The sequence below is a fragment of the Misgurnus anguillicaudatus genome, chromosome 17, assembly GCF_027580225.2.
Source record: "Misgurnus anguillicaudatus chromosome 17, ASM2758022v2, whole genome shotgun sequence".
Lineage (NCBI taxonomy): Eukaryota > Metazoa > Chordata > Actinopteri > Cypriniformes > Cobitidae > Misgurnus > Misgurnus anguillicaudatus.
Genome location: NC_073353.2, coordinates 4602458 through 4620582, shown reverse-complemented (window position 1 = coordinate 4620582; position 18125 = coordinate 4602458). Strand labels below are relative to the sequence as shown.

At 36.7% G+C, this 18125-nt stretch overlaps 1 protein-coding gene and 1 long non-coding RNA gene across 3 annotated transcripts in view; one reads left to right on the top strand and one right to left on the bottom strand.

The window, feature by feature from the left end:
* LOC141350184 (uncharacterized) overlaps positions 1 to 10909 on the bottom strand; it is a 38558-nt gene extending 27649 nt beyond the window's left edge. Inside the window, exon 1 of the long non-coding RNA XR_012358162.1 lies at positions 10848 to 10909. This is a non-coding gene — a long non-coding RNA (uncharacterized lncRNA). The remainder of the gene's footprint in view (positions 1 to 10847) is intronic.
* A 2751-nt stretch (positions 10910 to 13660) lies between these two features.
* atp5mc3a (ATP synthase membrane subunit c locus 3a) lies at positions 13661 to 17238 on the top strand. 2 transcript variants are annotated; one of them, XM_055215115.2, is made up of 5 exons: positions 13661 to 13737; positions 13922 to 13996; positions 14750 to 14824; positions 15114 to 15304; positions 16716 to 17238. In XM_055215115.2, the coding sequence occupies exons 2-5, from the start codon at positions 13958 to 13960 to the stop codon at positions 16828 to 16830; spliced, it is 420 nt and encodes a 139-aa protein (XP_055071090.2). In that variant the 5' UTR covers positions 13661 to 13737; positions 13922 to 13957; the 3' UTR covers positions 16831 to 17238. The 2 variants fall into 2 exon arrangements, with proteins under 2 accessions (XP_055071090.2, XP_055071091.2); XM_055215116.2 differs by having other exon boundaries at positions 13727 to 13798.
* Positions 17239 to 18125: the final 887 nt, after the last annotated feature.

Here is an 18125-nt window from a genome sequence, read left to right as displayed (position 1 = left end):
AAAATGCAATGTGAAAATAAAGACAAGCGTCGATGACAGCATTAGATTTAGATCTGTTAACATTGCATCAGATTACTTTATACCCATTATTTTTGGGAATTACAACCAATCACAGTCGTGCCTGTTGAATGGATGAATATAATGGCCAATCAGTGATGTTTAAGTTTTTGGTGTAAATGAAAGAATTTGGTTAAAGTGTGCCATACCTTCAATGAGTTTATCATAAACAACAACATGCAGATGAAAAATAAGAGATAAGAGATTTATTGTACTGTAAAGTCAGAAATATCAGTATATAGCAAAAGTGAGTCATTAAAGAGCAACTATGGTCCAATTCACGATTTTCTTTGGTGTGTATTAGTACATGTTAACTATATGCAAAAGGTACAAACCCCACAGTAAACGATGACACAAGTTATCGTCTCCAATGTAAATCTCTATTCTTGGACTACAACAAACACACGGGTTGTAGGTACTTCCTGGGATTGGTGATGTAGACAAGAACGACATTATCATAATTCCTCCCGCTTCAGACTCATAGCCTGTAAGTTAACTCCTGTTAGCATTGCATTGTGACTGAATCTTTTAAACATGGTAAAGAGGTATTCAGGCCAATCACAACAGACAGACTATCTGGCCAATCAGAGACACAGAGCTTTTCAAATCGATGAGTTTTGTACAAAATCAAAGCGTTTGAGGAACGCAGGGATATGTAGCTACAAAAATGTACGTTATGTGGTACGTTATGTGTTTTTTTTTACCCTAAACCAGGCAGACACATTGTATTATACCAAATACACAAAATAACGTTGTTTTTAGCAATGAAATAGGTGCACTTTAACTGTTTTAGTGTTGTTTGGTAGCTTTCTTTATATTATTTCTGTTTGATTAATCGCTTTTTCATTAACGCATAAAACAGCAACCTATTAATTTATAAACATTTTCAAGTTGTTTATATGCTGTGCAAAAATATTGTTTTAAAATATTGTGGCTTGTGACTGCTCATCCGAGGAGGCGCAAATTCAAAATAAGTGTTCGGAGTGTCATATGTGTTGCTTGCGTTTTCAAAATATGTGTTTGTTGCGTCATGTAAACCATGTGCATCAAGTGTTTTGACAAAACAAGTGCCTGCTCCACACGCCTCAAAACCGTTTCTAATAAAAGAGATGCTGACATTCACAAAATACACGCAAGACACTCCCTTAACACTAAACTAAACTTATTTTGACAAGACACGTGATGCTCACAGGATCTCTCGATGCGCAGAACACATATTTTGAAAAAAGGAACCACATATGACGGGCTACATACATGTTGTGACGAACTTCGCATCGAGCGTCCTCGAAAAAGAAGTCACCAGCCGCCACTGCCTCCTTGTCTACTATTTATATATATGGTTCTACAGAGGTGCTATATAGTCCTAAAAATGGTTCCACTATGACTACAAGCGTTTAGTATTTAGCACCCTTTTCTTTTTAAAGTGTATAAGTTTTATTATAACACATATTTGTCCCTAATTTTAACCTCATTGTGCGAACGTGTTGTCTAACTGGGACTGCTAAGCTAAGCACTAGCATTACTGTCCATAATCAGACTGCGGCACATTTCTATCGCTTTCCTCAAAGGTGTTAACTCAGGGTTGAATCTGCCTTGCCCGGATAGCGCAATCCCGTTTTTATTATTGTTTTTCTGTGATATCGGCCCATTTGCAGGTTTATTGGAGGTGTGGAGTGTTAGCGCTCTCTGGGGAACGTAGCATCAGGCAGCTGCATTTCCACAGCCATTAAGCAGTCTCCATTCAATTAGAATACATAGAGTCCTGACGCACCATAACTTACGGCCCTCCCGGCCGACATAAAGCATGTCTATAGTGCAGCTCCACGCTCTAAAAATACTGAGCCAATCTGACCGCCACTTTTATAGGAAGCTAATTACAGCCTCCATTTTTTGTTTCAGAAAATTAAACCTGGATTAATGGTTCACCTTATGCGAGGGGGAGCGCGGCCCAGGTTTGTATGCTTTAATGCAGAATGGGTACAGGAGGCGTATGGTTTTTTGCACAGCCTCAGTCTCGCCCGCCGCCATCAATTAGACGCCGTCTCAGACCGGCACTCTCGTACATCCACGTCTAATAAATTATGCTACATATCAGAAATGGCACGGTTACCTATTTAAAAAACAGGATTGTGTCGGGGAGAGCCATAAATATGAAATATGAAAGGCAACAAATTGAGACAGTCAATAAAATCTGAGATTTGTTACCGGGCTAAACGCTACGTGCGGAAAGGTGTTGCTGACGATCAGGAATTATGATGATAGAAATGGACTTTGATTGGTGTTTAATATTATTTGCGCCGCAGGTTTTGCCGGAGTGGACGCTTCTTATTTACCACCTAATTAATTATAAACCATTTCCGTGAATTATAGACATTATTCCTAATGCAGATTTCATTGTAAAAATCACCTCGTTCCAACACAGAGATTGCATTCATTTATTCATTATTCGCGCTTAAAGCATCTCTGCTGCACCTTGCTGTTTTTCATTTCAGCACTACAAGGAAAAGTCAAGATGTGTAATGGTTTCATACATGCACACAGCAATTACTTAATCATTACTTTATCCTTTTTCTTCCTAAATTATATTCATATGTGTGTGTATGTGTATACTCAGTTTTGTAGGTTTATATACCATATGTAGGTTTCGTGCTTCTAATTGTTTGTTACATAAATCTGTCCTAAGGTTAGACATAAAAGCTTTAAAAAGGCCCGTGAAGTGCAACTGACAAACTCCAGAAAACCCACATTTGTTTTGAATCAGTAAGACCACACCTAGCGTATGTGTGTATACGTGTGTGTACGTTCAGTCCGGGTAGCAGATCACAGAGCGAGTGATTTCTTGGCTGGTGGCCAATGGCAGGTGAGCTTTCTTTCCATCAACAACGTAGTGTGGTCCTGCATGTTCACACTCAGAGGTCACGAGAGGTCGCTGCCGCCGCGGGGGCTGACAGATTAAAAAGAGGTGACGCTGAACTGATGTTTTCTGGACCACCCGTATCTCCATTCTGTTTGCATTAACATGAAGGGAGTCGGAGTTAAAAATAGTGAGAAACGCATAAAACTAGATGGAATTAAACATGTGATGTAAGGGGCCAGATCTGACATAGTGACTTTTAACGTGACCCCCAGTTTGCACTATAGGGTTTTAAAATGTATGCACATTGTATCATATTATCTATGACAAATTTTTGGGATACAAACACTTCTTTGCTTGTGAGGCAAATTGGCAGATCTTAGACTGCTTAGTATACAGTTACATTTCTGCTTTGGCAGATGCTTTCTTTCAAAATGACTTAGCTAGTGCAGTAAAAAGATTAATTGTGATTAATCGCATACAAAACTAAAAGTTTTTTGCATAATATTTGTATGTGCACTGTGTGTAATTATTTTATACATATAAATACACAACATTAATGTTTGTATTTAATATATTTTTTTATATATATATATACAGTACATTTGAAGGTTTTGATCCACTTCAAATATTGACTAGAGAAAGAGAGAGAGAGAGAGAGATTTTATATTGTAAATTAGGGCTGTCAAAAGATTAATTGTGATTAATTGCATACAAAATAAAAGTTTGTTTTTGCATTATATATTTGTGTGTTTATTGTGTGTAATTATTTTGTATGTATAAATACACACATACATGTATACATTTAAGAAAAATGTCATGTATGTATATATTTTTGATCATACACATGTAAAAGTTTCTTAAATATATACATGCATGTGTGTGTATTTATATATACAAAATAATAACACACAGTGCATATATATATATATATATATATATATATATATATATAATACAAACTTTTATTTTGTATGCAATTAATCGCGATTAATCTTTTGACAGCCCTATTATAAATAAAAAATATACCTACATTTTTTTTCTTAAATTCATACATGTATGTGTGTATTTATATATACATAATGTATACACAGAACACACACACACACACACACATATTATGCAAACACAAACTTTTATTTTGTATGTGATTAATCGTGATTAATCTTTTGACAGCCTTACTTACAGTGCATTTAAAGGGATAGTTTACCGAAAAATGAAAATTTCTCATCATACTTACCCTCATGTTGTTAAAAACCTGTATAATGTTTGTAACCAAACCGTTTTTGAGCACCATTCACTTCCATAGTATTTTCATTCCTACTATGGAAGTCAATGGTGCTCCAGTTTCCTGCTTATTTACAAATATCTTTCTTTGCATTTAGCAGAACAAAGAAATTAATACAGGTTTGTAAAAAACTGATGGCGAGTAAATGATGACCGCATTTTTTTTATTTTTGGGTAAACTGTACAGTGCATTTCCAGTTCCCTGGGAGTCAATCACAAGCGTTTGCTCTGTTATCGCAAAGCTTTACAGAATTTACAAGAATAAATAAAAGTTTCTCTAGAGATATTTTTCAAGTTAACGTGCATTGTAATCATATTTCAAATCTCAATCTAATATACATTATACTGTACCTATATGAACCATAAAAAACGAATGTCACGCCGTGCGTTTTAGATTATAGGTGCAAAATACAGTAATCGACATTTACATTTTTTTTCCATTCTAAAGTCAAATCTAACTTTAAATCAGCGCTTAAATGTGCTTTCATGTTCACGGTTTACCACCGCTGAGATCACATCAATATTTGTGTTCCCACCCTGAGCGTTAACCGTAAGACCACCATCAGCACCCCACCACAAAACTACAGCAGCCAACATCCTTTTCATAACAGCTCCTTCATTTTCACAGACCTGTGGTGGCCTCTGAACTATTTGAGGTATTGAAGGATTTAAAGGACGTCTCTGTGAGAAGCAGTGTCTCTGCTAAACAGCCGTGAGCAGACTGCCTGCATTCATATCTGGGGAGAGAAAATTAATGCTTATTAATGGGGCCTATAAAAGCGACTAATTGAGCATTCCGGAACTTGCTGAGTTTGGCATCTGCTGCTGACATTCCACAGCACAGGACTTCCATACACCCCCCCCCCCTCGCTGACATTAGGTCAGGCCATTAGAAATCAGAGAAGCTCGACAGGTTATTACTGAGACTGGCATGTTAATGACACCTAGTCTCACAACCAAGAGTTCAGCGCAAAGCGAGTGGAGCGATCTGTGGTCTTTGACGATGCCGACGTTAAAAAAACACAAATACATTTGCATCTCAACCGTGTGCTAATTCACATTTGTGCACAATAGGATCTCCTCTCTCCAGATGTCTTCAGAAAAACCATCACTATGAGTGTGTGAGAAGGGAGTATTGTGTTAATGTGATCATCTGCCCTTCGCTTAGCACCGGAGAGGTCATATGTGTTCCATTATCTGAGTTTTTTTTTTGTTAAATCACCCAGCAGTGGCTGAAATTAAACAGTGAGGAATTCTCCCATCAAACTCCTGCATCGTAAATCCAGCTCACCTTGGAGACCAGAAGGGAAGTGCACATCTGTAAACCAATCATCGCTCGGCTGCCCCCGTCAGCCGGCGCTCCCACCCAGACGTAAAGAGCTGTGCAGACATATGCAGAAATATGCACAAAGGACCACATTTAAAGTAATAGTTCACACAATGATGAACATTCTGTCATCATTTGCACACCCTCGTGTCGATGCAAACTTGTATGGAATATAAAAGAAGATTTTCAACAATGCTATTTTGCATATAGTAGGCCTACCAAAGCCCCATACATTCAGATTCAGATTTAAATGAAACAACCGTACGTTTGATGATGATTTTGTGCGTACTATTCCTTTAATGCTAGTCAGATAAAGAGAGAAATGTTGACAGCAGTGTGCAGAGTTATTTTTCTCCTCACCTTGCAGCTCATTTGATTCCAATAACACTTATTAGAGAACACACACACACACACACACACACGTGCACGCTGGCCATTTGACAACATCTCTCTTCCTCTCCAGGTCATTTTCTCTTTTCACCCGGACGAGTTCACGCTTTAATGAATTCTGCACATCGATTGGCTTGATGATTCGCTCTGTGATATTCGTATTATTATGCCTGAGTATTTCTAGTTTCCAGTCAGAAACACATTTCATCGCTCCTAGGGGAATCTTTCATGTCTATATGGGAAAACAGACCTGTCTTTCTTGCTTGGCCTCTTCTCTTGCTGTTTCTCTCAGTTACTAAGAGTTTTGTAGAGTCAGTTAAGACACTGTAGCTTGTCTATAGAGTGTTGTTGTCACTAAGGTGAAATCAAGGTAGATTACTACCATTTATAATGGATCGCATTATAGACGAACAAAAATGAATAGAGTGTGAGAAAATGTGTAGTTCTGTGGTGGTTAGGAGTGCTGTCTGTGTGTCCTTGCTAGTGTTTTAATATTTAAATAAATATAATGCTTTCTAGAGAGCACACAAAATGGTAGATGCATTTTTACATGCATTTTTTATGTTATTTAGTATTATTGCTATTTGTCAATAGTTTACTATGATAGTGTAAAACAATTAAATTGTAAACAAATTATTTAAAGAGGACATATCATGAAAAATAGACTTTTTCCATGTTTGAGTGCTATAATTGGGTCCCTGAAAAAGATCAACCCAGTAATTTAGTCTTGGTAAACCATTCTCTGCAAGCATGTGAAAAATATGTTATTGAAATTTAGCTCCCCTCGTGATGTCAGAAGGGGATAATAATCTGCACTATCCAACCACTGCACTGCCATTTAGTGATTAGATCAGCTCAAAAATGTCAATTTTAACATGTCATAATAAATTATCTATTTGGTATTTTGAGCTAGAACGTCACATATGTACATATGTAAGATTTATTTCACATCTTAAAAAGCCTTGTGAAATGTCCCCTTCCAAAAAATGGAGTGTAAATAGCGGGCCTTGTTGGCAAATGCTATTAATAGTTGGATGCTAGGATCAATGTTTTAGTGGTTGCAGGCAGTAGAGCGTATGGCTCGTGGAAATGGCTTTTGACGCGATGTCACTGTTTGAATCTGCCTTTCGCCGACCTCACTCTTCTTCCTTTACCTGTCAAATATCACATTGATAAGATATTTATTTTTAATAAAAATGAAGAAAATGTTTAAAAAATGGAAATAAAGTGCCTGACGAGTGTTTATTAAGAATAAAAGTATATTCATAGGGATATGGGTTGGTGTGAGGAGGTTTTTTATTATTCCAATAATGCAGTAGGCCTATCCATTTAATAATTTTAATAAATATAATCATTTACACTTATACACATATACTGAGGTGCAAATATTATCTGCAAATATAGATAGCATCTAATTGCTATTTACACTTATTGCAAATTTCATCATTTTATTTATTAAATAAAACTTATTTTTATCTACTGTCTACTCTATAGCATATTGCTAAGAAAATGTTGATATTGTCACTTAGTCTAAATAGAAAAGTTATATATTTTTATCTTTTTTAGTTACTTTGTCCGAGTATAAATAACATCGCTAAGAAAATATGCTGTTTTCACTTAGTGTAAATAGGCAGTGCCTATTAAAGCTCCCGTTCTTTCTGTTTTTGAAGCTTTGATTGTGCGCAATATAACATGTGTTTATGTTTCATGTGTAAAAAACGTGGTATTTTTCACACAATTTACTTATCTGTTTAGCGCTGTTTTCATTGTCCTCAAAACAGGCTGATGTCTTCCTTGTTATATGAAGTCCCTCCTTCAGAAGAAACACGTAATGAGTTCTGATTGTGTAGTTTGTTTAGCGTGTTGTGATTCGATAGCAGCTTAGCTTGCCGTTAGCTTAGCTGGTGACTGATGTATTCCTGTGGGCGGAGTTTAGTCAGAAAACTGTTTTAGTGACGTCATTAAAGCAGGAAGTATAGGACTGTAGTCCAAACCGGCCGTTCACTGTAGGCTTTAAAGGGGACAGTTCACAAGACTTTTTTAAGATGTGAAATAAATCTTTGGTGTCCCCAGAGTACATATGTAAAGTTATACCTCAAAATACCCTATAGATAATTTATTTTAACATGTTAAAATTCCCACTTTGTAGGTGTGAGCAAAAATTTTTGGGTGTGTCCTTTAAAATGCAAATGAGCTGCACTAAACGGCAATGCTGTGGTTGAATAGTGCAGATTAAGGGGCGGTATTATCCCCTTCTGACATCACAGGGGAGCCAAATATCAATGACCTATTTTTTCACATGATTGCAGAGAACGGTTTACCAAAACTAAGTTACTTGGTTGATCTTTTTTACATGTTTAGATTGATAGAAGCACTGGGGACCCAATTATAGCACTTAAACATGGAAAAAGTTGGATTTTCATGATATGTCCCCTTTAAAAGGCGAATTAGAAATATATCGCCTTGCGGTTAACTTTGAGCTTTATCATTTTACAGGTATTATTTATGCTATTAAAGCAACATTACACACTAACTAGAGTTTAAAAAATGAGAACAGAAAGAACGTGACCTTTAAAAATGAGGAAAGGTCTAATGGTCAAAAAGTATAAACAGGAGGATCTCACTTATAGCATGAATGTCATTTATAATATTAGAGGTTTTAATTGTTCCTCAAATCTGCTATAGTTGGACATTTTCATTATAAAGTCAACATGAATTGAATTGCTGGCCACACCTTTTTTTAAACTTCTGTTATGTGAAATTTTTCCAAGTAAAACAGAATTTTAAAAAGATGGGAATTTATTAGGATTGCTAAAACAATGTCCAACAGCTGCACAGTCTTAGCTGAAAAGAATTGAGTGCTATAAAAGGTATTTGTGATTCTGAATGTGTGTGTTGGCCAATCTGCATGTGCTGTGCCTGTCTGCATGTATTAATGTAGCACGCACATGAGCATGTGTGTGTTTCTCTCTGTTGCTGGTGCTGTCAGTGTACTGAATGCCTCTCACAGCTTGTCAGAGGTGTTGACCAGAACCTGCATGAGCCTCCAACAACTGCACAACACACACACACAGAGACACACACAACCAACCAGAGCTCCATAGGTGCTTACATGCCTGACAGGATGTGGTGCTGGCACAAATTGTGATTCAGAAAGGTTAAGGGGGTCAGTGCCTTTTATCAGCCGCCTGCGTGTGTGTGTGTGTGTGTGTGTGTGTGTGTGTGTGTGTGTGTGTGTGTGTGTGTGTGTGTGTGTGTGTGTGTGTGTGTGTGTGTGTGTGTGTGTATGTGTGTGTGTGTGTGTGTGTGTGTGTGTGTGTGTGTGTGATGAGGGCCGCATGCAAATACATCCACTCAAGATGTTCGACTCACTGAAGGGGGAAGGGAAGAGTAGTAAAGACAGTCAAGCATAAGAATGAGGTGGAGCGGTGCTGAGGTGATCGTAAAAATCTAAAAAATAAGACGAATAAAGTGATAAAGAGGGTAAACAGAGAATAAATGAATAGTGAAAGTGGTACCAACTGCAAGTATGGGAATATAACGTCCATATTGTTCCCAGGTGAATAATCTGTCTGACAGACGACCTCATAAAAACTTTTCTGCACATTGTTGTGTGGTAATGTGGGCGCATTCATTTAATGCTTATATGTAAATTAAACATTGAATACATGACACATGATGAAAATAAAATGAAATATGTCCATAAACATGAAGAAGATCCTTCTTCGGGATGGAATATTAACTTATGTTTACTGAATAATGTGCATTATATACTAAAATACTTATGTTGTATGCAATAGTAAGTGTCACAGAATGAATTTATGAGTCCAGAAAGAGGGTTTAAATCATTGCTAGTTAATTTATCACACAAAAAAATGAAAGTAAAGTTATTTGCATTGCAAGATAAAGCCACCAATATTAGATCAGTCTTAAGTGACCCTACACTTAATAAATTTATAAATTTGTATTTTTTATGTTAAATTGTTAGTATGGTCATATACTTTTAATATAACAAACTAATTACAATTTTTTTAAATTGTAAATTTAGATGAATTTGTATGTAATTCAGGAAAACAGAAAAAATACTGTATAAATAATAAAGGCTATTCATATGTATTAATCATGTTGATACAACAATGTTGATATTTGTAAATAAACACATATAGGCCTTATCATGTAATATATACATATAGGCCTGTCATAGACGTCCAAATGATGTCCAAATGATGTCCAAATAACTTACCCATTTCAACGTCAAATGTTGACCGTAAATATGACGTCCAAGTAGGGTCATGGTTGGACGTCCAAATAGTGGACCTAGTTTGGACGTCGAATAGATGTCCAGAAGTATTCATGGACCGACGGACCCAATATAGACATGATCTGCACGTCTATCCGACGTCCAGTGTTTAGTTGGAAGTATGTAGGTAGGTAGGTAGGTAGATAGATATTAATTGATTTAAAGGAGTAGTCCACCCTAAAAATGGGGCCCTTTGACTTTTCATAGTAGGAAAAAATGATGGTCAAGTCAATGGAGACCATTTTTGGGTGAACTACTCATTTTATATAATATTTAATATTATGCATTTAGAAATATTGCAGTGCACATGATTTATATTATATTCTATAGAGATTTTAAGATAGGAGTTTTAAAGTGTTCATTGGCTGGTGTGCTCACTTAGGGACCAGCAGGGTACATGAGGTCCATTAGGCTCACTGACCCCCTCTGGTGGACAGGGAACACAGGGCACATCTATCTTTGAAGATTTTATTGTGCAATACTACTCTCAAGACATTATAATAATTGCACTGCCATTTGCAGTGATCACTCTGCAGCTTCATACACATAATCATATTAAATATCTACAATGCTGCTATTAGCATGTCGTTTTTTCTTAATTTTAATATAGCAGTATTATAAAGAAATATTACCTTTATGAGAATATCAAATAGAGCAGTGGTTCTCAACTCCAGTCCTGGGTTCCACCTCCCAGAATGTTTTAGATGTGTTCTTATATGAAACACCTGAATCCACTTATCAGGCTCCTTCCAGAATGTCCTTAATTAACACACTAGCTGATGAACAGAATCAGGTGTTTTATATATGGAGACATCTAAAATGTTGTAATGTAGAGTATCCTATTTTCAAATTTAAAATAGGAGTGTTTGCTCCGGTCCTTGAATCTGATTGAGAGTGCTGATATAGGACCAGGGTTGGAGCACTTTGCTGTTCTGTATTACTCTGCCATAACTGTTAAGACCATACTTGAGTCCAACTGTCATAGATAAGTTATCACCATTAAAATAAACTCTCTCTCAAACATACAGCTCACAAGCTGCACTGTCGTTTTTGTTTTACTAGAGGGTTTGTCGTTTTATTTGCACTCATCCCTGAAATTCTTGACCTAAAAATTGTGACCATTGATTGAAAGCATAAAGTGTCCAGTGTTTATACTTCACCCTTTGTACTATAAAACTTACAAAGCTCAAACCAATGTGAATCCATAATAAATTAATTTTACTGTGACGCTGCTTTGAAACATATAGTATAGTATAAAGCTATATATAGATAAAGTTGACTTGACTTGTGAACTCAGCTAATAAGCGACTAACTTGTGAGATAGTTAATAACAATGCTTAATACAGAAGAAAGTGCAGCTTTGTTTGTTGGTGCTTTTGTTTATCTCAGTGAAAACAACAGCTTTTTCCATAGTATAAATCAGACATAAACTTAACATTTTCGAAATAGTAACAGGGCTTGATTGCATTTTTTTTTACAAGTAGTACTATTCTATTCCAGAATTTTCAGAATCGACTTTAACTCTAATTCCAGCAAACTACACTATAATTGTATTAATTCGTTTTTAATTTATCCGAGTTAGAATATGAACATTTACACTATTATGCTTGATAGTTTAAGTGTCAAGATAATAATATTTTATTGATCTAGATATACTGTTTTTAATAGTGTCAAATATAGTGATCATTTTAAACTGTCAAAAATGTATTCATAACCAATAAACCATTGTTGATCACAGGTGAACTGTGAGTAAAATAAAGACATATATATGGACCATAAACTCTCTCAACTAAATTGAAAGCCAACCAAAAATAAAACGAAATTTAATAAATGTGTATCATTTAAAGCTGCACCTTTCTATTGCCTTTTCTGATTAAAATATACAAACACAATATAGAAAATAAAAAATTACCAAAGATACTTTCAGACTTATTTTCTTTACGCGGATTGAAGTTTCAATATCATTTTTGCATTTGGCAAATGCTTTTATCCAAAGCAACTAACAGTACATTCAAGGTATTTTATCATTATATGTGTGCCCTGGCTCTCTCATAAATGGGGATGACTTGCAATTGTTGTAGTGTACAACAAATTGCTAACACTTGCACATTTAAAACAGACATTACTCATGTAACTCTCATGTTAGGTCCTTAAGTTAAGTTAAGAGGAATCGATTCTGACATTTGAATTCAAAGAATTAAAGAATCTCAGATTTAAAAACATCGGAATTTTAATTCAACACCAGACTTATAAACTAGCAATCATGGCATCAGAAATTAGTTCCATGTGGTTTTTTATTATTATTCTTATTCACTTATTTTGTACATAGAATTGTTACATAAAACCAAAAATGCACTTTTAATTGTGCTGTTATGTCTGCACAACAGAACAATGCCAAAAGTAACCATAACAGCTTTGTGCTTTTATGGTTACCTGTGGCACTGTCCTACATTACAGCCATAACACATCTGTGCTTATTGCTTTAATTTTTAAATATTCCAGGTTCATTAAGTTAAGCTTGATCGATGATGGCATACTTTTGATTACCACAAAAATTACTTTTTTATGCCGGTAATGTAATGCTTATAACTTTACTTTTTTGTGACCAATTTTATTATACTGTAAGTGTCTTACATTAACAATGAAAGAAAAACATGTTTATGTAAAATGGCACAAATGCTGTTGGTTGAGTTAAGCTTTAATTGAACCTGATTCTTTTATTATCTTTATAAATATAAAATATGTAAATGTTCTTTAATATACATTAGACAGATTTCAGAAAGCCCTGTAATTTCAAATTAGTAAAACATTACAGTGTAACATTATAGAGACAATACAATCATTAACTGGGTGTGTACAGTAGCCTATATAGTCTAATCACAGTAAATGGTTTAGGTGTGATCTGGACCCTTGACAGGTGTGTTTTTGGCATGTGTCAGAGAGGTCTTTGGCCTGTATTAATGTATTCAGTAAGTGTGTTGGAGATGAAGATAGCATCAGGACTCATGGCACAGCCCTCATAGCTGAACGAGGGCTCCACGCACCCCACAGTACCTATGGCCATTCATCACATTCAACCGAACAAAAACTGCATGTGATGTTGTACAACTTTACCCAGTAGCTGAAAGAGCCCTTTGGAAGAGCATCGCTTTTATGTAATGTGTATGGTAATATCCATTTAATGTCAATTCTTTAATTTTTTTCTTTGAATAGTTACACATCTTTATGGGTTTTAGAGTGGTTTTCATTATATTTGCATTATGTATGCATTCCTATATATATATATCCTATTAACAGTTTTAGATTTTTTTCTTTCCCCTTAATGTATGTATTCTTCTAAAATAAAAATATAAAAATAGTATTAGTAACGTTGATTTGCATTTTTTGAGAAAATTGTTTGTGTGCATTATCAAATAAAGTTCGATTGAAATAACCTTGCTGTGACGTCACGCTGACATCCGGGATATACGCAGCCTCTGGTTTGCGCATGCGCAGTTCATCGGTGTTCGACCTCTGCAATTGGTGAGTAAAACAGGGTCGGTAGTTTACAATCAACACATAAATCCAGGTTCATCCGCTGTCTGTAAGAGCACAGAGTGTAGTTTTTGTTCGATACAATGTTAAAAGATTAATTAATACTGTACGTCAGTCGTATTTCTGAAGGTCTTCATGTAATTTCTTTTCACCTCCTATTCTCTCTTTGCAGAAATTCCGGGCCGCTTAAAATCACTCAAACCTCAAAATGTTCACCTGCGCAAAGTTCGTCTCCACACCTGCACTGGTGAGTGCCCTTAATAGTGTAATCCTGTTGTTTACTTTCTACGTTAGTGAAAGCGGTCATGTGGGGCCTGTATGATGAACTTGACGTCTGTAACTTCTAATTCATTCATTTCTGGAAAGGGTTCGCCTTAAATATCACGTGCATTTACAGTTGACCTGCGACCTTTCGTGCAAGTTTTAAGGCTCTTGAGTGTGTGTTATGCTTAAGTTAAGGTTAAGGCTAAGGCTGTACTAGTTAATCTCAGCTGCTTGATGTGGTGGTGGAGTGATATTGTAATACATAAAGGTGGCCACTAAGTAGTTGCGTGCTGTACAAGTACATTACTCTCCATCCTAGTCAGCTGTCTGTTGGTGTTTTTAGGGCATTTAAATGAGTGTTTATCCCATGGGCTAACCAGTTGTTAAGGTTGTCTGCCTTTATCAAGGGCACAGTAGGTATAATTCATAAATTAAAATATGCAAGCCAAGCTTATGACCTTAGTTACTATCCTAGTCGTATAACCACTAGGTTACACCACCTTTTGCCATCTTGGCCAAATTTGTATTGGTGTCTGTCTTTGCAGGTATGCATTTATTGACCTTGCCATTATGGTGAAAGGTTTTAATGTAGCTGTCATATATAAAGACAAGAAATATGTCTTGGTACTTATTTTACGGGCATTGTGCAAAATCTGAATTGTACATTTACATCACTACTTTGTTTTTATTAATATGTTGTGTAACTCCTTACTAACTGTGTGTTTTGTGTTTTTAGGTGCGTGCAGGCTCCCGGGCCCTTTACAGGCCAGTATCTGCTGCTGTACTCTCCAGACCAGAGGTCAAAGCTGAGGTGACTGTCAAACCAGCCTAAAACTTCCTTTAATCCTTCAACACATTGTGGATTGAAGGTTGTATTGTAGACAAAATAAGAGAAATATGAAAATTAACCATAACCGAGTCAAATCCATGTCGATTAAACTCTTGATGTTCATAAAGATAGTAAAGCATTGCGAGTGCAGTAATGAATTTATCTTTCTGGTCAAATGTCATGACTTGTCAGATTGACGTAGAGATCATGTGCAAGTGTTAAGGTCAGTAGTGGGTCATCTGCAGGTCACTGATTCTCATTTAAATCTGAGGTCAGTGGTGCTGTCCTTCCTCAGTCGCCCTTCACTCAGGTGGTCCTCAGAAACTTTCAGACCAGTGCTGTCAGCCGTGACATTGACACTGCTGCTAAGTTCATCGGAGCGGGAGCTGCTACTGTGGGAGTGGCTGGATCCGGTGCTGGAATTGGAACAGTGTTTGGAAGCCTTATTATCGGATATGCCAGGTGAGTCTTCTAGATCAGCCCATGTTACCACTATATTACACAGCTAGAAGTCTGAAATGTGTCACCAGAAAGGTTTTGTTGTTATGTATTTACACTAGGGGCGCACTCACACTTTACTTACTGAATACTGAATTGTACCCGAGTGCGATTGCCCACTCCCCCATTGATCTGCACTCATACTATACTTTTTGATCTGAACCCAGGTATGCTTACTGTACGTCATTATAATGTAATTTTTCTGAAGAATGGTCAGAAGATATGCAAACTCGCTCAGCAGAGTCAGCACAATCTGCTTGTTAAAGGGATAGTTCACCCTAAAATAAAAGTTTGACGTCTCTCCTTTTTTTGCGCGATTTCCGATCACACTGCGCGTTTTGCACCTGATCCCAAGTGAAACACGCTCAAGCCCACCTCTGCAAGGCAGCCAGGGTGCGATTAACCAAACACCGCCTGTGCATGGTGCAGTGCGATCACACTAGTCAAACGAACCAGGCTTTGGGGGTCAAACGTGCCTGGGCGCAGTTTGGTTTGGATAGTGTGAGACAAATACCCAGTTCCTGCAGCTGTGGAGGTCATCACACCTCTGATCTACTGACCGTCCTTCAACGAGATGCCCAGCTGATGCCTGACCAGTGACCACCGGCGGAACCAGTTTAATTCGCTTACCCGTTCACATACCCCGATAGTATTTACAGATATAAATATATATGTATCTCTCAAGGGTTTTCTCCCTCCTAGGAGTTTTCCCACTGGACTAGCCAGGAGGGTTTTTCTCCTAGGGGTTTTTTTTCATCCTCTGGAGAGTCCGCCACCTTTTGGCTTAACTTACTACTTTACTGTTTATGTTACATTATTACTACATTCGCTTTTCTATGCTTTTCCTACATCTATTAATGTAAAGCTGCTTTGAAACAATTAACAATTGTGAAAAGCGCTATATAAATCAAATTGAATTGAATTGAATTGGCGTGCCGAAGTGGAGCAGTCGCACTACCCAAATGAACCGTACTTTGGGGGGTTAAACGTACTCTAACATGGTTCAGTTTGAAAAGTAAGTGCACACCGATTTTTTTTTGACACAAGAATGTAAACAGTAGTCTACTCTGATTTGTCATAAGTATGTGCCTCCACATTTTAGTGATTATTCTAGAACTGTTTTAATTTTGTTTGAAAGAAGAATGTTTTCATTAATTTTTTAACACAACCTCAAGGTTTTTTATTGCTAAATCATGAAAAAAGTAGCTCAGCATGGCTATGGGTTCAATCCCAGGGATTACACATACTGATAAATTGCATAACTTTAAATTGCTGGATAAACCGTCTGCCAAATGCATAAATGTAAAATATTAACAAGTGTCCTGTATATGAGTTTTGGATCTGGTTTCATGATGGTTTTGTTTGATTCTTGCAGGAACCCCTCTCTGAAGCAGCAGCTCTTCTCCTATGCTATCCTGGGTTTTGCTCTGTCTGAAGCTATGGGACTTTTCTGTTTGATGGTTGCTTTCTTGATCCTGTTCGCTATGTAAAAATCTGCTAGTTGTTTAAATGCATTTAGTACAGTTTTGACATACTTATTTTGCTGTTGCAACCAAAATGTCTGCAGAGAAAAATGTCTAAATATGAAGTCCACTCTGTGAAAACAATTAAAAATTGTTTAACTATTTAAACCTTAAATCATGTTTATGCCCACTGTATAACAAAGGCAACAGCTCCGTTGGCGCTAATGGAATCGACCTGAAATTTAGCCTGGATCTAAAGACCTATAGCACTTTCTGGACATCCGAATTGGGAAGGTTTAGTGTTGTATGTGTGTAGACTACATGGGTCCACTCAGATGTTTCAGGACTTGAACTGCTGGTCCATAGTATGACTGTAAATTTATAGCAATTGATAAATTGCTTTTGTAAATTGCATTAAAGAAAATTTAAATCACAGTTTACTGTAGTGACTGTTTTATTTTTTCCACACTGTCTGAAATCTTCACTTGTATGTGTAGTGCCATGCTTAATACATTTATACTACATAATCAAAACGAATGATTTAAAGTTTAAAAACTATAGAAACTTGGGGTTAATTTAAGTGTGTAGTCTTTCCTTTTCTCGCGAGAACCTGCATAACTAGGTTTTCGTTCTGAATAGGCTTGTTTGAGATGAGCAAATTCTGCGCAGAATCGATCACCGATGATCCGCGCAAGATGCATGTCGGTTAGAAAAGTGTCCGACTTACGTCCGACTTGCTTTGATGTCACGCTGACGTGTGCAAAATAACTCTCGCGATGGAGAGGCGGGCTCGTCGGATTCTACAGCCGAGCGCAGTTGCTCTCCACCGACTGCGTTGACGAAAAGCACGATGGGAAAAGACTTGCTGACGACACAGCTTAATGCTCATTGGCCAGGTTATGTCAGCTGATGACTTGTTAATTCGAAAAACTCCAATTCCTGTAGTAGTTTTTATATTAATTCAATTGTTCTTTACTATGACATTTATAATTTTTTATGAATTCCTGTAAACTTCTGTATTGGTGTTGATTTATTTGTACTGTGAGCTGTTTATTTCACACAACAGAAACGCATTTGTATTACCACTATACTTAGATTTATTCATCCCAACATTTACTAAGTAACCTTTTCCAGTAACGAACAGTTCACCTTCGTTGATTCTCCTTATAAACATCTTTATGTAAATGAATTTATTGGTATTTAAGTTGCATCTATTTAATCCGCGATAAAATACGCGAACGTGATCTCTGCCTCTGCTGACGTTTGTAGTCGACTGGACTGCGAGATTGGTGAAGTGTCTGACTTAAAAGCTCTTTTTTCAC